The sequence below is a fragment of the Trachypithecus francoisi genome, unplaced genomic scaffold (genome assembly GCF_009764315.1).
Source record: "Trachypithecus francoisi isolate TF-2019V2 unplaced genomic scaffold, Tfra_2.0 Lachesis_group9, whole genome shotgun sequence".
NCBI lineage: Eukaryota > Metazoa > Chordata > Mammalia > Primates > Cercopithecidae > Trachypithecus > Trachypithecus francoisi.
The window spans coordinates 58,136,094-58,153,904 of NW_022681474.1; the positions used below are offsets into that span (position 1 = coordinate 58,136,094).

The 17,811-nt window shown below is 54.8% G+C and overlaps 1 protein-coding gene across 8 annotated transcripts in view; it reads left to right on the forward strand.

Annotated features, from left to right (window-relative positions):
* RASGEF1A (RasGEF domain family member 1A) overlaps positions 1-12,950 on the forward strand; it is a 74,967-nt gene extending 62,017 nt beyond the window's left edge. For all 8 annotated transcript variants that reach the window (XM_033209897.1, XM_033209892.1, XM_033209895.1 and 5 more), the window contains 12 exons: positions 2,081-2,284; positions 4,803-4,925; positions 5,586-5,723; positions 6,643-6,864; positions 7,276-7,350; positions 7,754-7,846; positions 8,294-8,396; positions 8,475-8,554; positions 9,295-9,486; positions 10,402-10,525; positions 10,953-11,025; positions 11,232-12,950. In XM_033209897.1, the coding sequence (XP_033065788.1) occupies positions 2,087-2,284; positions 4,803-4,925; positions 5,586-5,723; positions 6,643-6,864; positions 7,276-7,350; positions 7,754-7,846; positions 8,294-8,396; positions 8,475-8,554; positions 9,295-9,486; positions 10,402-10,525; positions 10,953-11,025; positions 11,232-11,256 (1,446 nt within the window). In that variant the 5' untranslated portion in view covers positions 2,081-2,086 and the 3' untranslated portion in view covers positions 11,257-12,950. The remainder of the gene's footprint in view (positions 1-2,080; positions 2,285-4,802; positions 4,926-5,585; positions 5,724-6,642; positions 6,865-7,275; positions 7,351-7,753; positions 7,847-8,293; positions 8,397-8,474; positions 8,555-9,294; positions 9,487-10,401; positions 10,526-10,952; positions 11,026-11,231) is intronic.
* The last annotated feature ends 4,861 nt before the right edge of the window (positions 12,951-17,811 follow it).

A 17,811-nucleotide genomic window follows, 5' to 3' on the forward strand; every position in this document is an offset into this window, starting at 1 on the left:
GCATGGCAAATGCCCTCTCTGATGACCCCAAGAGCTTGGGGTGAGGAGGCCCAACTGACCAAGGTTACCACCTGCTGGTCACCTTTTGAACCCAGAACTGTGATCTTGGGGAAGTTGTCTCAGAGTGCATTGGCCTCAGGTAAGATGCCTGAGACAGTGCTGAGCAGCTGTGGGCAACAAAAGGTCTGTGAGCCCACCTTCATGACTTCATTGCACAAATGGTCACTGAGTGCCACCCTGGGCCAGCAATAGGACACACAGGTGAATGATATATCCACTTCTGGCTTTGTGGGTCAACAGTCTAGGTTAAACCCAGGGAGGCTTCCTGGAGGTGGTGACACCTAGGCTGGACTTGGAACTCCTGGAATTTCCTTAATTGAGTTCCTTCCCACTGTGCTTCAGTTTCACCATCTGAAAAATGAAGGATTGGCTCACACCAGTGGTTCTTGGGCTGGAGTAGAGGGTGTGTTGGAGTACAGAAGCAGCCACCCCGAGTTTCTGACCAGCAGGTCTGGGGCTAGGCCTGAGAATGTGCATTCTAACTTGTGTGAGGCACCACTGCTGGCCTGAGTTTGAGGGGAGCATTGTGTGAGTCTGAGCCATGACCTCCCTGCCCTGGAATGGGGACAGCACTGAGCCTGGGGGCCTAGAGATTCCACCCAGCCTCATTGTGGGGCCTTTGGTTGCGTTCTTGCTCTCCTTGCTAAGGATTTTCTAAGAATTCCAAGGAAACCTTTAGGCGTTTGGTGGGAAAACCAGTGTCATCTGGGCCGGATGCCCTTTTTTCCCTGGTGGCAGGGACAGGGATGTGCTGTGTGTGTGTGTATGGGGGGGCGGGCGGTGGGCAGGTGGTCCGCTCTCTGCTTGTAAGGCCCCTGCAGGGCAGGGGCCCATGGTCCTGTCATGGCACTGAAGTAATCATGGCAACATGCTCTGCCCAGAGGGGAAACTAAGGCCAAAATGGCAGGAGGGCCTGGCTCCTCCACCTGACCTCAGCTGCTGGCACCTGTGCTGCTTTCCCTTGAGGGCCAGGAGGGTGAGGCTGGCTCTGTGTGCAGACAAGGCCATAGGCAGGCCACCCCTGGCTCTCAGGCTGGCAAATGCTGCATTGCCCAGTCTCCACTTGGCTCCTCCCAGGCATGGTTGGCTGTCTGGGGCACTGGGGAAACAGGCCCAGAGGGCTTCAGACTCCCTTAGGCTTCACAAGAACTCCTAGCTGCAGGGTGTGGTGAGACCTTGAGCCCCGTCACAGTGGGCCATGCCATGGAGGACAGTCCCAGTGTGGGCACCGAGCCCGCCAGGAGGCCCCGCTGCTCAGATATCTGCATCTCAGGAGCACTCAGATTCACTCAAAGCCAGTTCCATATCTCTCTTCAGCCCCGCCCACCTCATATTGGTCAGCCGCTCGGCCCCAGACCTTCACCGTGTGGAATGGCCCTGCTCACCACTCCTGCTACCACCTGCCTGAGCAAGCTCTCCCTGGGCTGTGGCAAGACCCACCGTTCACGCAGCAGCCACCACAAGTCAGACTACTGTGCTCACAGCCCCAGGCTCCCACCTCACGAAGCAGCACATGCAGCCTGTGTGTCCGGCCCGGAGTTCTCAGACTGCCCTCCCAGCTCCTGGCTGCACACATCTCTGGGTCAGGACCTCAGCACCCGCTGTCCCTCATGCCTAGGGTGTTCCTTTCTTATCCTGGGAGCTGCGTGGCCAGCCCCATCAGTTGTTCACAGCCCTCTCACCCCAGGCGGCCCTGACTGCCCACCTCAGGCTCCCTGTCCCTCCTCCGACGATTTCTCCAGAGTTTCTCTTCTCTGCTGGCTCTGAGTGTCCAGGGCCCTGGAATGAGGCCTGGCCCACAGGGAGCTGCAGACACGGTGATCAGATGTGCAGCAGCTGGGGGACCACTGAGGAGCCCGCCTGCCCCTGCCCTGGGATGCGGGTGCCCTCTGCCAGTACTGCTGTGCCCCTGCCACGCACCCCTGTGCACATGCATGCAGGCTGCAGGCTGCCTGGGAGGAGGGTCTGTGGAGCTGTGGAGGCGCCTTTGATGCCTCATGTCCTTGCTCTTTTCTCCCAGGAAACTATGCCCCAGACGTCCGTTGTCTTCTCCAGCATCCTTGGGCCCAGCTGTAGTGGACAGGTGCAGCCTGGCATGGGGGAGCGTGGAGGTGGGGCTGGTGGTGGCTCTGGGGACCTCATCTTCCAAGATGGACGCCTCATCTCTGGGTCCCTGGAGGCCCTGATGGAGCACCTTGTTCCCACAGTGGATTATTACCCCGATGTGAGTACGTGGGGTCTTGTGGAGTGAGACTAATGGGGCGACCTGGGCTCCAGCAGATGTCAGGTGTGGGAGGGAGGGCCCCAGAGTGGTAGAGCTGGACGGGGCTGCAGGAGGGGCAGGGCAGTGGAGGGCCCAGGCCCACCTCCAGGGCCTTCTCTGCCTTCTGCTCTGCATACACCCCCAGCTAGCAGGGGGCCTGGGGGAACCTGCTGTGACTTCCCTGCTGCTGCCCCAGGCAGGAGGAGATGATCCTGGGGACACAGGAAGCAGAAACACACAAGGGCCGAGCAAGGCCCTGAGTTCTGAGCAGGGCCTCCAAGGAGGAAGAGGAGTTTTAAAGGGCAAAGCCAGCACTTGGGGTCCTGGCGAGGGCACGCCCAGCCCAGGTCCTGGAGCCCAGGGCTGAGCTGGGAAGCTGGTTTGTACATAAACCCTGGTGGTCCAGAATGAAGAGGAGATGGCCCGGCTTGCCCTGCCCTGTCAGCAGAGCACTGTTCAGGCTGACTCGGGGACTGTTCCTAGGCAACAACCCTAATCCTCCCTTTTCACCTCAAGGTGGCATGATACAGTCTTGGAACAGAGAAAGCGTTCCCTTGTCAAGTGTGGCTTCCCTCCCCCTGGAGGGTGATGTCTCTTAGCAGCAGTGGCACTGGGCCTGCCAGCTCCCTCTTGTGAGCTGAGCATTTACCCTCTGGGAGGGCCAGTCCTGCCCACGTCATGCTACCCCCTCTCCCTCCCTGCCCTGCTTGTCAGCCTGGGAGTCAGCTTGCAGGGAGGTGGGCAGGAGGGATGCTGCCCTCTAGCTTCCAATGAACGGGGCTGCAGTCAGCCTGGCTTCACCACCTGCCAGGCTTCCTCTGCCTTCTGGGCTTTGGGTGAGGGGGCCTTGCCTTTCTGTTGCCCACTCCTCCTCCTCCTCCATCTGTCCTTCTGTCCGTCCCGTAAGCCCTGTCAGGGTTTGGCTGGGGCCGGAGATGGCAGTGCAGACAGGCTGGTGAGTGCTCACAGGGCAGAGCCAGGGGAGAGGCCCAAGGCCCTGAAGTAGTCCAGGGCAGGACCATCTGTGGGACATGGGCCTCATGCCGCAGCTGGAGAAGCCGCCCCTCTCAGAGGCCTACCCCAGAGGAGCCAACTTGGCAGTCACCCAGTGTGGTCCCTGTGCCCTGGGATCTGACCAGCTTCCCAGGAGAGGACAGAGGGATGGTAGGGGCAGGAGAGTCCAGTTGGGCATTGGCTCCTCTGCTGAGCATCTACCCCTCCCCCGCCACCCCACCATTCCGCATGTGCACGGGTAGCTGAACACACTCACATATGCACACAAACACACACACACACAGTCTCTGTGCTCCTCCTTGGAGATGCACAGGCTCTCCCCTTGGGTGCCCTGCCCTTGGCCAAGAGCTCCATGGCGGGCCTTTCCTCCACATCACTTGGTTGTCTCCTTAGAAGGTGGACCCTGAGAGATGTGCTGGCTCTGACCCCCCAAGTCCCCATGCTGCACAGCCTGGGGCAGGGCGTGGGAAGTTTACAGGATGTTAGAGGAGTCCCCGGTGCTCCAGGGAGGGCTGCGGTGGGCAGTGCCAGCCCAGGCCCCTGAGTCCTGCTCCAGGAGGCCTGTACTCCCAGCAAATACAACCTGGCTTGCTTCTGGCTAGGGCAAGAAAAACCGGGTTATTTGGGCTGGGAGTAGGGGCAGAGGCTCCTGGGCAGCCCAGCTCACCTGCAGCAGCCACGTGGGGCAGAGTCCCTCTAGGGAGTCCCAGGCAGTCTCCCTGACCTGCAAGTCTACCCTGTCCACAAGCAGGAGCCAAAGTGAAGTTCCCACAGACACTGACCCTCATTAGACAAAAGGCCCAAGAACCCAGCCCATGAGGATCTCCATGGAGGGCATGTGGATGTGGTATGGAGGGGCCCTGCTCTGGCAGTCAGGGTCTAGGCCCAGAGCTGGTCAGAGAGTGCAGGGACCCCCACCACCATTGCTTCTCAGGCCCCGCCCCTGCTGATGGGGCCTCGGCCCTGCTGATGAGGCCCCGCCCCATGGATCAGCCCTGCTCCCGATAGGCCCCGCTCCTGTGCCAACCTCCCTGCATCCCCCACCCTCCCCACCGCTGACCTCCAGCCCGGCCCGCGAGGATCTGAAGAAGCAGCTGGCTTGCATCCTGGCGCAGTGAGCCCCATGGAGCCCTACCAACGTCCCAGGGTGGGGTTAGCCCTATGGTGGCTTGGGGCAGAGAGGGGGAGAATCCCAGTGGAGGAAGGCTACTAGGAGCCCTTGGAGAGCTGCTGGGAGGCGGGGCTCGAGCTGTGCCTCCTAGGTAGGCAGGGCCGAGGTAGCAGTAAGAGGAGGAAGGGCCTGCAAGGCGAAGGGAACCGGGCAGGCGAAGGCATGGCCGCCGGACGGGAGGTGCTGGGCCTGGGAAGCAGCCGGGCCAGGTGAAGCAGCGCGGTGAGCCCCCGGGGGGCCTGCTTCCGCCAAGCCTTACCCTCCCTCCGCCCTCTCTCCGTCTCCTGCCTTCAGAGGACGTACATCTTCACCTTTCTCCTGAGCTCCCGGGTCTTTATGCCCCCTCATGACCTGCTGGCCCGTGTGGGACAGATCTGTGTAGAGCAGAAGCAGCAGCTGGAGGCCGGGCCTGAAAAGGTGATCCGGGGCCTGGCCGGGGCACGGGTCGGGGCAGGGGGCGGGAGGTGAGGTCAAGGCTAGGGGCTGGAGGCATGGGGCGGGGTTCCGGGTGGAGTCGGGGGGGCGGGGCCAGGGCTAGAGTTGGGCGTGGCCTAGCTGGGGTTGTAGGGTGGGGTCCAGGGTGGTACCAGGGGGTGGGGTCATGGCTGGGGTTGGGTCGTGCGTGCCTGTGGACTAGGGCGCGGGGGCGCGTCGCCTCTCCTCAGGGTCACACCCCTTTCAGCGCTGTCGCCCTGCTTTCAACCGCGGGGGGCAGACGGGAGCTCTCCTCTAACTAGATGGCTTGGCTTGGGTTATTTTACTGTGTTGTTTTTATGGGTGACTTCTAATTATAGCAAATGGAATTAGTTTTTTGTCACCTTAGAGATGAGGTAGGTTTTTTGAATATAAGTTTATTTAAGTGAAAAAGAAAGCCAACTTAAGGGGAAGAAAGAAGGAACCAAACAGGAGTCGTGTGGTGGTGCAGGTCTGGCCAAACTGCAGGTGGCACGCAGTTGGGGGCTGTGCCCAGCACAGGGCCTGGGGTGTGGCTCGGGGATGTGGGGAGCTTGCACAATTTGCCATCTTGTCCTCTGCTCTGCCCTGTGGGGCCTCACTCTGTATCCTCTGCTGCCCCAGGCCAAGCTGAAGTCCTTCTCAGCCAAGATCGTGCAGCTCCTGAAGGAGTGGACGGAGGCCTTCCCCTATGACTTCCAGGATGAGAAGGCCATGGCCGAGCTGAAAGCCATCACACACCGTGTCACCCAGTGCGACGAGGTGAGTGCTCCCTGGGCTCTGGTCAGGGTCCTTGGGTGTGTGTCAGGGTCTGCTCTTGGGAGGGTGGGGGCTTCGGGGATAATTCTGTATGTGGTCCCCTTCCATGTTACTCCTGCAGGAGAGATGCTGGGTGGCCACATTCAACCTCCCTTACCCCAGATGACAGCTCAGCAGGCCAGCAGTGGGCCAGGGTCACTCATGATACTGCACACAGGGACCTTGCAGCCCAGTTGCAGGCCTGGCGATCATTGCCTCAACCCTCTCCTGGCCCTTGCTGTTCTTGTCCCTGGAGTGGGAGCCTATTGAGAGTTTGTAAGATTCTGCCTGTCCTGGATTAGTGAGAGGAGGTGGGGGTAAGGCTTTAAATAGGCCTCCCATTTTTCAAATGTCTTCACCCTTGCCTTTGGTGGAGAGAGAACTGGAGATGCCTGGACCAACTGGGCCTCCACAGTAGAAGCATTCCCTATGCTTAGCAGCTCCTATTCACCCAGAGTACTCCAGGAGGAGCCAGGGATCCCAGGCTGCCCCCACCTAGAGGGCAGAGACTCCTGGCTTTGGCAGAAGCCTTTCCCATGCCTTGAACTGTTCTATGGGCCGCTCCTGCTGCAGGAAGCACCTCAGTGGGCCGCCTCTGAAAAAGTCATGCTTTTCAGACCCAAAAGCTCAGCGTTGAGCCTGTCTCTGCCCTTGGCCTTGTTCTGCAGCAGGACAGCCCACTGAGACCCCTCCCCAGCAGTCCTCAGAGGAGCCCACACTGCGCCCCACTTTGTCCTTGAAGGCCTGAAGGCTGAGGTTTAGATAAGAGCTGTGGGCTCACGTTGGTCAGGCACATCCCTGGAGGTGAGATGGATCCTACCCACAGTGGTGGTGGCCTTGCTGCCAGCCCATGCTGGCACCCTTATTGCCCTCAACCCCACAGGAGAATGGCACAGTGAAGAAGGCCATTGCCCAGATGACGCAGAGCCTGTTGCTGTCCCTGGCTGCCCGGAGCCAGCTCCAGGAACTGCGCGAGAAGCTCCGGCCACCGGCTGTAGACAAGGGGCCCGTCCTCAAGACCAAGCCACCAGCCGCCCAGAAGGACATCCTGGGCGTGTGCTGCGACCCCCTGGTGCTGGCCCAGCAGCTGACTCACATTGAGCTGGTCAGTGCTGCTTCATGCCCTGACTGGGGGGCGGGGGCTGCGGGACCACAGTGCCTCTTTCAGCACAGCACTGCAGGCCCCTGCTAGTCACACTGAGCCATCAGGGAAGCCCGCTTGCCAGTCCCAACTGCTACACTTCATGCCAGGTGTGTGTCTATCTGAGTGGCAGGCACCTCTGTGCCTGGCATTCACGTCCTCAGGAGCACAGCAGTGCTGTGTCAGTGGGAGGAGCTGGAGCAGCATCGTCCTGCAGTGGGGACTGCAGTGGCCCTAGGATGGAGGACTGTCCTGGGAGGAGGTGAAGGTCCTATGCCCTGGGCAGCTCCTCCTCTCCCTGTGCCCATGCCTTTGCAGTGCTGTCCCTTCTCCAGGGGAGGCTTGTCACCTTCCCTTTGCTGTCTTCCACCCCAGGACAGGGTCAGCAGCATTTACCCTGAGGACTTGATGCAGATCGTCAGCCACATGGACTCCTTGGACAACCACAGGGTAAGTGGGCCAAGGCCCGTGGCACCCCTGCCAGCCCTGTCTGCCTGGCACTTGCATTCCATGCAGCGTGGGTGTGGGCCTCACTTAGCATGCCCCGAGCGCCTCTGGAGTGCTGGGCCATGAGCCCTGATGGATATGGCACTGGCCCTCCTAGCACCTGCTCCAAGAGGCCTTAGATGGCTGTGCTGGTCATGGATGATGAGTGCTGGGAAAGGTCACAGACTTGGGCCGGGGAGCCAGCCTGGCCTGCCAGCTCTGCACTGGGCAGCAAGGAGCAGGCAGGCATGATCAAGGCTGCTGCAGTGTAGGCTGAGCCATGGCTGGGGACCAGGGCCAGCTGTGGGGACTGAGTTGTCCAGCCAGGGTCCTCCAGGCCCCCTATGACCTGCTGTGTCCTTTTCAGTGCCGAGGGGACCTGACCAAGACCTACAGCCTGGAGGCCTACGACAACTGGTTCAACTGCCTGAGCATGCTGGTGGCCACTGAGGTGTGCCGGGTAAGTGCCCACGCCCAGCGAGGCCTTGATCCTGCCCCAGAAGTTAGATGATGGAACTTTAAGAGTGAACGCATGAAGTCCCTGTTGCATTGTCAGGGCCTTGGTGGTCCCCCAGTCCCAACATACAGCGATTCCTTCAGTGACAACAGACACCCTGTCCATGGAGTGCTCCCCATGCCCAGCACCATTTTTCTCGCCTGTGTGAGGCTTTGCCGGCCCTCACAGCCCCCTGGGGCAGATGGTGCCCTCCCTTTGATGACTGAGGAGCCTGAGCATAGGCTGTGCGCATGTCTGGGCCTCCCAGACACAGCCATAGACCTGGACCAGCCCACTGTGGCCAGAAGCTAAGTCCCAAGGTCCTCCCTGCCCCTCTGTTCCTCTGCCCGGTGGCCCCAGCTCCTGCTGTCCCCTGGCAGCGCCGTGCTGAGGTCACCTGCCACCTTCCAGGTGGTGAAGAAGAAACACCGGACCCGCATGTTGGAGTTTTTCATTGATGTGGCCCGGGAGTGCTTCAACATCGGGAACTTCAACTCCATGATGGCCATCATCTGTGAGTGACTGGGCACCCAGGGTGGGGCTGCTGCATGGCCCGCCCCCCAGCCCTGACCCTACCTGCTGTCCTCTGCAGCTGGCATGAACCTCAGTCCTGTGGCGAGGCTGAAGAAAACTTGGTCCAAGGTCAAGACAGCCAAGTTTGATGTCTTGGAGGTAGGCACCTGAGTCCCTGTCACAGCTGCGAGCTGCACCCACTTTGTCCCGCAACGGCTTGAAGGGGGCCCTGACAGTGGGGGTGGGGAGCTGCTGCCCTCTCCCTGGGGTCAGCACCTACCTGCTGGCTGAGTTGGCCTGGCGTGTTTGTCCTCCAGCAGTGGGGACTTAAGGTGTCCTCGGTTACTTCAAGCGGACCTGGCATCGCCTAAGGCGAGTTCCAGAGTGGAAGGCGGTTAAGCAAGAATTTGACAAGAGTGGGGTTTTGTTGGAAGACACTGCCTTTTCCTTGGTCAGTGTCTCCAGGTCCTGCCTTGTCTAGATGCCCCAGAGGCCGGCAGACAGGATCACCTGCAGCCTTCCTCAGATGTGTGTGATGACAGAGTCCATTTTTGCAAAGCATGTGTCTTGTAGAGCTGATCAGGTCTGGGAGATGTTGATCTAAGTAGAGGAGCAAAGGGAAGTCTCAAAGGAAGGAGGGCGAGGGGGTCAGGCCTGGCAGGCAGGGCAATGACACTTCTTTATGGCTTTCCAGAGGACGCCGGGACCTGAACTCAGAAGCCCTGGCCCCAGAGCTCAGCCAGGCAACCTTGGGCGTCCCCTCTCCTGTGCTAACTCCCAGGCTGCCCAGGGGCCAGGTGCCTTCTCTGTCTGCTGCCTCCTGCTCTGCAGAGGGGTATCCTGAGCAGGTCAGAGGGGCATGGGGCTGTGATGCTCACCAGGTCTCCCTGTGCCCACAGCATCACATGGACCCGTCTAGCAACTTCTGCAACTACCGCACAGCCCTGCAGGGGGCCACGCAGAGGTCCCAGATGGCCAACAGCAGCCGTGAGAAGATTGTCATCCCTGTGTTCAACCTCTTCGTTAAGGACATCTACTTCTTGCACAAAATCCACACCAACCACCTACCCAACGGGCACATTAACTTCAAGGTGAGCTCAGCCCCGTGGGGTCCCAGCACAGGGCAGGCCAGGTGGAAACTGTCTTGAGCTACTGGAGCTGCCAGGCAGTAGCCCTGGGTCAGGGTCTGTGGGTTTCCTGAGCACTGCCTGAGGTTCACAAGGGCTTTCAAGACTGAAAGCCTTATGGTGGGTCAGAGGTGCTGTTTGACTGCAAGGTTTGAGGTGTACCCGTCTATACTTCTGGATGGATGGCCTAGTTGCAGAGCTTGGAGTCACAGGGAATTGTATTTATCCAGGACCGTGGTTCCAGCCTGGCCCCAACAGGGAGACAGCCCTGTCCACCCCTGTGGGATTGGAGGTCAGGAGGGGTTTAGGTAGGAAGGGACTTGAGTAGGGAGGAGGCGGCAGAGAATTCCAGATGGAAGTGAAGAGCCTACCTGGTGGGCCTGAAGGCACCTGGTGAGGATGGGAGGGTGGGACATAGGTGGCAGGGCAGGTGTAGGCGGCTCTGGGCTGCCGGATGCCTACCTCACACAGGTGAGGGGTGGGCAGGAGCAGGGATCCGTCCGAAGGTCCCAGAGAAGGGACATCATGACACGTTCTGGTTGGCGCCACTGGGCTGGGTGTGGATGGGGTGCCTACCTCAGGCTGGAGTCATCAGTAGGGCCTTCTTTGGGTCCCTGCACAGAGAGGCAGAGAACCTGCTGCCGGCCTGATGGCCCAGGTGGAGGGCTAGATAGAGTGGCCTTGGGGGACACCTGCTGGCGCTGAGGCTGCATGGCATGCCACCATGGCCACAGAGTCAGCGTGCAGGGCCACTGTCCCATCTCGCTGGGACCAGTGAAGTGGGCAGGAGACTGAGGCCAAAACCTGCGTCCCCTGCCCTGACCGAGTGTTTGGTGCTTAAGGTGACAGATGAACATCAGTTGGTTTTGTTCCCTTCAGAAATTTTGGGAGATCTCCAGACAGATCCATGAGTTCATGACATGGACACAGGTAGAGTGTCCCTTCGAGAAGGACAAGAAGATTCAGAGTTACCTGCTCACAGCGCCCATCTACAGCGAGGAAGGTGAGGGCTGCCTCCCAATGCAGCATGCCTCTCTCCCCACCTGACTCCTTGTCCAGGCCCGGTGTCCTTTGGGGTTGCCCTGGGAGGTGGCCTGCTGGCTGCTCCATGCCACACAGGGCAGGCTCTGCTCGCACGGGCGAGTGTGCATGAGGGTGGGTCGTGGGATGGATGGAAGAGAAGGACAAGAGACTCAGTTTCCAGTGGCCACTGGAGAGGGTCACATGGGGTTAGGGCAGGAGCTGCAACACGAGGAACCTTCCTAGAGTCCCCAACAGGCAGCCTGAGAGCCCCACACAGCAGAGAACTGTGTTCAGCCCAGCCAGAGGTCACTGTCCCCTTGTCCTGGGCTGCACCCTTGAAGGGACAGCTGGGTTCAGACAGACACTGCATGGGGACACAGGCTCTGAGGGACTTTCCTGTCTCTCAGCTCTCTTCGTCGCCTCCTTTGAAAGTGAGGGTCCTGAGAACCACATGGAAAAAGACAGCTGGAAGACCCTCAGGTAGGAGAGTGCCAGGGACATGGGAGTCTGTGAGGAAGGGGGAGGACTCAGGGTGGGCACAAGGGTCACCCTCCTGGAAAGGGGGCCTGGGCACTGCCGCGTCCCTGGTGCAGGGCTGCCGGACATGTTTGGTGGGAGGCTGAGGATGGCTTAGACCTGCTGCCCTGCTCGGGCCTGAGTGCTGCCTGTCCCCTGTCCCCCTCTAGGACCACCCTCCTGAACAGAGCCTGAGGCGGATGCAGCCCGCGACGCCAGAGGAAGCACGCGCACTAACTGGGTTTAAATTTCGACTGATGTGGGTTGAGATGAGGAGGCCTCACTGGTTGGGGTCCATTTTGTATATAACTTTTATGAGAAAAAAAATGGTAATTATTTCATGCATCAACCTTTGGCACTTACAAAGTTTTTTTTGTTTATTTTAAATAACAGGGCAGGGCCCTGCTTTGGGGAGGGAGAGGGGAGAGTATCATGGGAGATGGCATCCATGATAACATCTTATTCTAATGAAATGTAGATTTTTATTTTCTACTTTTGATTATTAACATCTTATGAAAAAAATATTTTAAAAAACCCAACCAAAACCAACGTGAGCCCTGCCTGCTCGGACGCCTTTCCAGACAGTGTCTCTGACGTCGGGGTTAGTGCCTTAGAGGGTACTGGGGTCTGGTCTTCCTGCTCTGTGGTTCGGGCTGTGGTGAGTCCCACTCCATCTGGGCGCCTGCCCTCAGGAGGGCTTGTGGCTGGGAGGTCATGTCCGCACACTTCTGGAAGTGAGCCTTTGAGTACAAGCTGTCCAAAGTTTACATTTTCATTTTCCTTTCAGGGATTTGTGGGGTCAGGGAGGGGCAGGGGGCACCTGGCAGCATATTTTCTGTGACAATGTGTCCAGCAAATCATTCTTCAACTACATTTTAGAAAGCAGGAAATCTAAAATAAGGGAGGGAAGCATGGAGTTGTCAGTTTTTTGGGCTGCGACTGGAAGACATACTGAGCTGTGATGAAAAAAATACACGGCTGACTCCAGGGTGGTGACATTTAGAGCTAGTCTTGAAACCTACCTACAGAGGGGAGGGAGCCAACAGCCCTCCTCCCACCTGGGTGGGCAGCGCCCCTAATTGGAATTGGAAACAAAATTCGCCAGGCCATACTGCTGGAGCCCATTCAGATAAAACTGCCCAATACTAAGAGGTGTTTTCTACACCCAGCTAGAGGAGCGCACTCCATTTTCCCATGTCTGACTTCCTGGTGTGAGCCCTGGGCCCTACTGACCATGGCGCAGGACAGCTGTCCTTCAGAAAGCGTGAGGTCCATCCACGCAGACCGTCTCCCTTGCAGGAATTCCGCACCCTCGTCCCTCTCTGCATTCCCGGCTCTCTGCATTCCCGGCTTCTGCAGGAGCCTTGATTAATGGGGAAGCCTGGGTGAGGATGGGCCAGGTCCCAATTCCCAAAGCTCCTGGGAGAGCCTGAAGACACTGGGAGAGGCTGGGCCTGGGGAGGAGGCAGCCCTAGGCCCGCTGCCCATGCCTCTGGTCCTGGGTGGAGCAGGAATAGTTCCACTGTATTGTCACAGTGTGTTTGCACTTTCTGAGGTTCTAGCTAGTACAGATTGCATATTGATAGTACATATTGCTTTGTTTATGTCTTTGAGATGAGACAGGCTTAAAACTTGAGAATATATATTTGGAATACAGCCTTAGAACGGTTTCTGTACACATCCACGTGCACTTCACGGGTGATCAGTTCTAGTACCTACTTGAAACAGTGTCTATGTTTGCTACTTTATTTTCCCAATTTGATACATACCCTGATCTGATGTTTTGGTATTTAAGATGAACTCTGAGTATGAAGCTGTACCATAATGCAGGATGTCAGTTTTGGTGTGACTGGACATACTTGCTTCAATAAAAGAACACGTCACTCCCCTCCCTTGCCTGCTATGTGTGTACGGTGAGGGGGCAGCCCTGCTGCTGGCTGGAGACGTGGGTCCTCTGGGGCAGGGAGGAGGGTGAGGCTGCCAGGCCTGCTGTGGCCTTCCCAGGAGGGACTGGGCAAGGGACTTTTGTCTCCAGTTGGCAACACTTTCTGACAATGGGCTTTCCACTGAATAAGGCAAGACTCGAAAAAAGCTATAGGAGGCATGTTTAGTCCTACTTTCCTCAATGTGAGCTCCAAAAAGATGTCACTGGCTGCTGTATTGCATGGTCACATGGTCATGTAAGTTCAGGATACCTAGTTAAGCCAGGCTGTATGGGCTGTGTTACTGCAGAGGAGTCAGATGGCCTCTCTGGGGCAGGGGAGGTTGGGGAACCCCTGGACACAATCCTGCAGGGCAGCCTGCAGAAAGCAGGTCTGGAGGGGCTGCTTCTGGTGTCATGAGTTATACTCAAGAGTAACAGAGAAGAGGGGTTCTTTGGGGGGCACATGAGAGCTCAAGAATTGAAGAAAAAGAACTAAGGCTCCAGAACCAGGACATGGTACTCCCATCTGCTCCTCCAACCTGCCCATTCCCATGGTTCTCAGGCCCGGACTAGGTGGGGACTGCACCCCAGGGATAACTCAGCTCATCTTTCACTATGCGCTGACTGTCATCATTCCCACGAGCTGAGCGCCATCCCACAGAAACCTTTCTGGGGTACGGGCATGTCCTGTATCTGTGCTGTCCAGTACAGCAGCTGCCAATCACATGTGGGTCCTATCCACTGGGATGTGGCCAGTGTGACCCAGGGGCTGAATTTGGGATGTGAATTTGGACAGCCAGAGGCCCCTGTGTTGGATGGAAGCTGGGCCTTGGGGCCTTGCCACCCCATGCAGTGGGCAGTACAGGACAGGTGCTCAGGTGTCTGTGGAGGAAATGGGGACATGGAGATGATGCTTGAGCTTTTAGTGAATGATATTTTTTAGGTCTTTAAATCCAATGGCATCCCTAATTTCCTGGTGAAGTTATTTTTGGGTGTTCATCTGCCTCAGCTGAAGAAGGGGGAGTGCATCATTTGCCCTGGCCTTGGATACAGCCTCAAGCTGGGCGGGCCATCCTCTGCCATGGGCAGTGGCTCTCAAGCGTGGGTCCCTGGGAACCTGTTTGAATGTCCATTCTTAGGCCCCTCCACACACCTCCTGAACTGGCAACATGGTGGGGGCCTAGTCCAAGCCCTGGGCTGCACAGTACGTGCGAGAAGCACTCAGTGGGTGACAGTCTATATGCATTGTGACCAGCACATCCCTGTGTGATGGCTGAATGTCACCCTTCACACACGTTTCAGGAACAAATGGATGTCAGAGTGTCAGATGTAGCAGAATAAGCTAAAGATCCGTACTAAGCCATGGAGACTTCTGTGACACATGTTGCTTATGACACACACCTGCTATGCCCATACGTGAACATAGGCCCTGCTACTCAGGGAGGCACAAGGCAGCAGGGAGGGAGCAAGGAGCTGGGGAACCTGGAGTGAGCGCTGGTCTTCAGCCCCCAGCTGGGGAAGCTTGGACAAACTGTTCACCTTATAGCCTCCATGTTCTCATTTGATCTCCCTTGCAGGGCTGTGGTGGCAGACAGAGCAGGCACCCGGTTCATTGTCAGCACAGTCAGTGCTGTCTGTGTACTGGCCCTGGTGCTAGGGACGTCAAGCAGCACTTCTGCAAAAGGACACAGCACCTTTTGGGAAAAGTGAAGCAAAGTCTTCTAAGAAGCAAAGGCAGACAGAACGGGCACCTGGTCCACTGTCAGCACAGTTGGTGCTTGCTGTGGACTGGCCCCGGTGCTCGGGACGCCAAGCAGCACTTCTGCAAAAGGCCACAGCACCGTTTGGGAAAAGTGAAGCAAAGGCTCCCTTCTCAAAGAACACCTGGGGTCCTGGTCAATACGAAGCATGTTAGCATTCACCATAGTCACTGTTCAATCCAACTGGCACAGAAATATAAATGGGAAAGAATTCCCACCAATTTGCATTCAAAACTTCAAGAGGCAAAACTAAACTGCAGGCCAGTTTAGATGATGTTAACACAATTTCAATCTTTACTCCCAGCAAGGAAGTCAGGATACTGTGAGGAAGGTGAGGGGCTGACGAACACCTCACAAGTATCTACCCCACAGCACCGGGATGCTCAGGTGCAGACGCTCAGGTACGACTCTACAGCAGCAGGGCTGAGTGGTTCAGCAACAGTGCAGGGAAGAGTGTAAGAAAGTAAACTGCACCACTTGTCCATTTCTGGCAGTGTGAGAGATGAAGTGTGTGCCCACTGAAAATGATAGATAAAGTTGTACCAAATTTAAAAATCCAAGTGAAGGCAGGAAGCCAGAGAAGTCAGGGAAGCTCTGGAGCCTGCTTTGCCTGAGGGTAAGGACCATGAACTTCTGTTTTCAGGTCCACAGGGGTAGAGAAAAACGTCCAGGGCCTGCTTCAAGATGAAGAACCAAATAGGAGACCTCAGCCCATAAAGCTGGCATCTCAAAGAGCCACCCCTCAGTGCAGCCGTAAGGCGCTCCATCCAAACCCCACCGAGGGAGCTAGGAAAAGCTCCCTGATTTGAACCTCAGCACTGAATGGAGGCAGGGAAATTTTACCTTGATAATTGATAACGATGAATCAGTGAGCTTCACAAAATTTTGCAGCACAAATCAACCCTGGTCCAACAAACTTTAAGCTGAGAATTCTTTGAACTGGTCCTGAACCTGTACTGCCCCTAAACATCCAGTAGAAACAAACATTCTGACCTATATTCCAGTTTTTTAAAACAAATCTCCTTAGCTGTGTCTAATTTTGTTCAACCCATCTGTTGTATTTAAAAAATTCAATTATTGTAGTTTTCATTTCTAGATGCTCTATTTGGTCCTTTTCCAAATCTGATCATAATTCTGAAGAAATTACCAGAATCTAACACATAAAGCATTGGAAAACAAGAAACAGGTTGAGACATGGAGGGCACAACGGTTTTAACATGTTACCAGAGTTAGAGAAGCAAAGAGAGAATGAGACAGAAATCATTTTTGAAAAGAAAACAGCTGAGAATTTTTCAGAGTAACAATCCAAGGAACCCAAAGAATCTCAAGCAGGACCAGAAAAAAAACAAACCCACACACAGATGTATCATAGTGACACAGAACAGAAAAGAAGAGAGTGGATTACTTTCAATGGATGATGGCTGTTACACTGATGATTCACAGCAGAAATAACTGAAGCCAAGAGACAGTGGAGTAGTAACTCCAACGTGCTAAAAAGACGAATAATGGCCAATTTAGAATTCTCTACTTTTTAAAACTATTTATTAAATGAGAGATAATAAAGATATTTACAGACAAACTCAATGGCGTTTGCTATCCACAGACCTTCCCTAAAAGAAAAACTAAAGGATGGATCTTGACTCTTACTGCAACCCATATACAAAACGATTTCCAGATGGATCACAGACCTAAATATGAAAGGCAATGCAATGAAGTGTCAAAAAAAGAATTTAAAAAATTCTAGAGTAGGAAAGGTTTCTTAAATTGGACACCAAAATCACTAGCCATAAAATAAAATTGGTTTTTATTGAAATTAAGAACTTTTGTTTACTGACAGATAACATTAACATAGTGAAAGAGAGGCCATTGCTAGGAGAAGGTATGTGTAATATGCAAATCTGACAAAGGACTCAAATTCAAAATTCAGAATTAACCCCCACAAATCAACTAAAAAAAAAAAAAATCAACCTTTTTTTTTTTTTAAAAGGCAGAAAAACTTCAACAGGCATTTCACAAAAGAAGATATCTAAATGGCCAATAAGTATATGCTAAGGTACTTGATATCATTCCCTGATTATAAACTAAGATGAAAAGAACTGTACATACCCATTAGAAATAATTAAAGAGTTTAAATTAAAAACACTGGAAATACTGTGTTGGGGAGGATGTAAAGCAACTGATCTCTCATACATGGCTGGTAAGGGTTATTTAAAAGGATGGAAAAAAATCTGCCCAGTCCTGGCAAAGCTGATCAAGAAAAAATAGAAGGCATAAATATATCAGGAATGAGAAAAAAAGGATATCACTATAGATCTTATACATATCACAGAGATAATAGGAGGATATTGATTTCATCTGAATTTTCAAATTTATCAGTATAAATTCCTAGAAAATTATGATTTACCCAAAATAACTCAATGAAAGCTTATTCTACAAAAAATAGAAAGTCTGAATAGTTATATAATTACTAAATAAATTGAACAACTGATCAAAAATCTTCCCAGATAGAAAAGTTCATGCCCAAGTGGCTTTCAGGCAGTTCTTCCAGGCAGTCCCAAATATTCAAGGAAGAAATGAATTCTAGTTTTACAAAACTTTTTTAGAAACAGAGTAAGAAGGAACACTTGTAACTTAGTTTATAAGCTAGTATAACCTCAACAGAAAAGCCTAACGAGGGCCAGGCATGGTGGCTCACACCTGTAATCTCTGCACTTTGGGAGGTCAAGGTGGGAAGATCACTTGAAATCAGGAGCTTGAGACCAGCCTGGACAACAAACCAAGACCCTGTCTGCACACACAAACAAACAAACAACAACAACAACAACAAAAATGAGTCAGGTGCAGGGGTGTGTGCCTGTGGTCCCAGCTACTTGAGAGGCTGAGGTAGGGGGATCACTTAAGCCCGGAGGTTGAGGCTGCAATGAGCCATGATCGCCCCACTGCACTCCAGCCTTGGAGACAGAGCAAGATCCTGTCAATTAAAACAACAAATAAACAAAAATGCCCAACAAGGAAGAGAAAGGGAAGTCATAGGCAATCTCATTCATGAACATAGATTAAAAATAC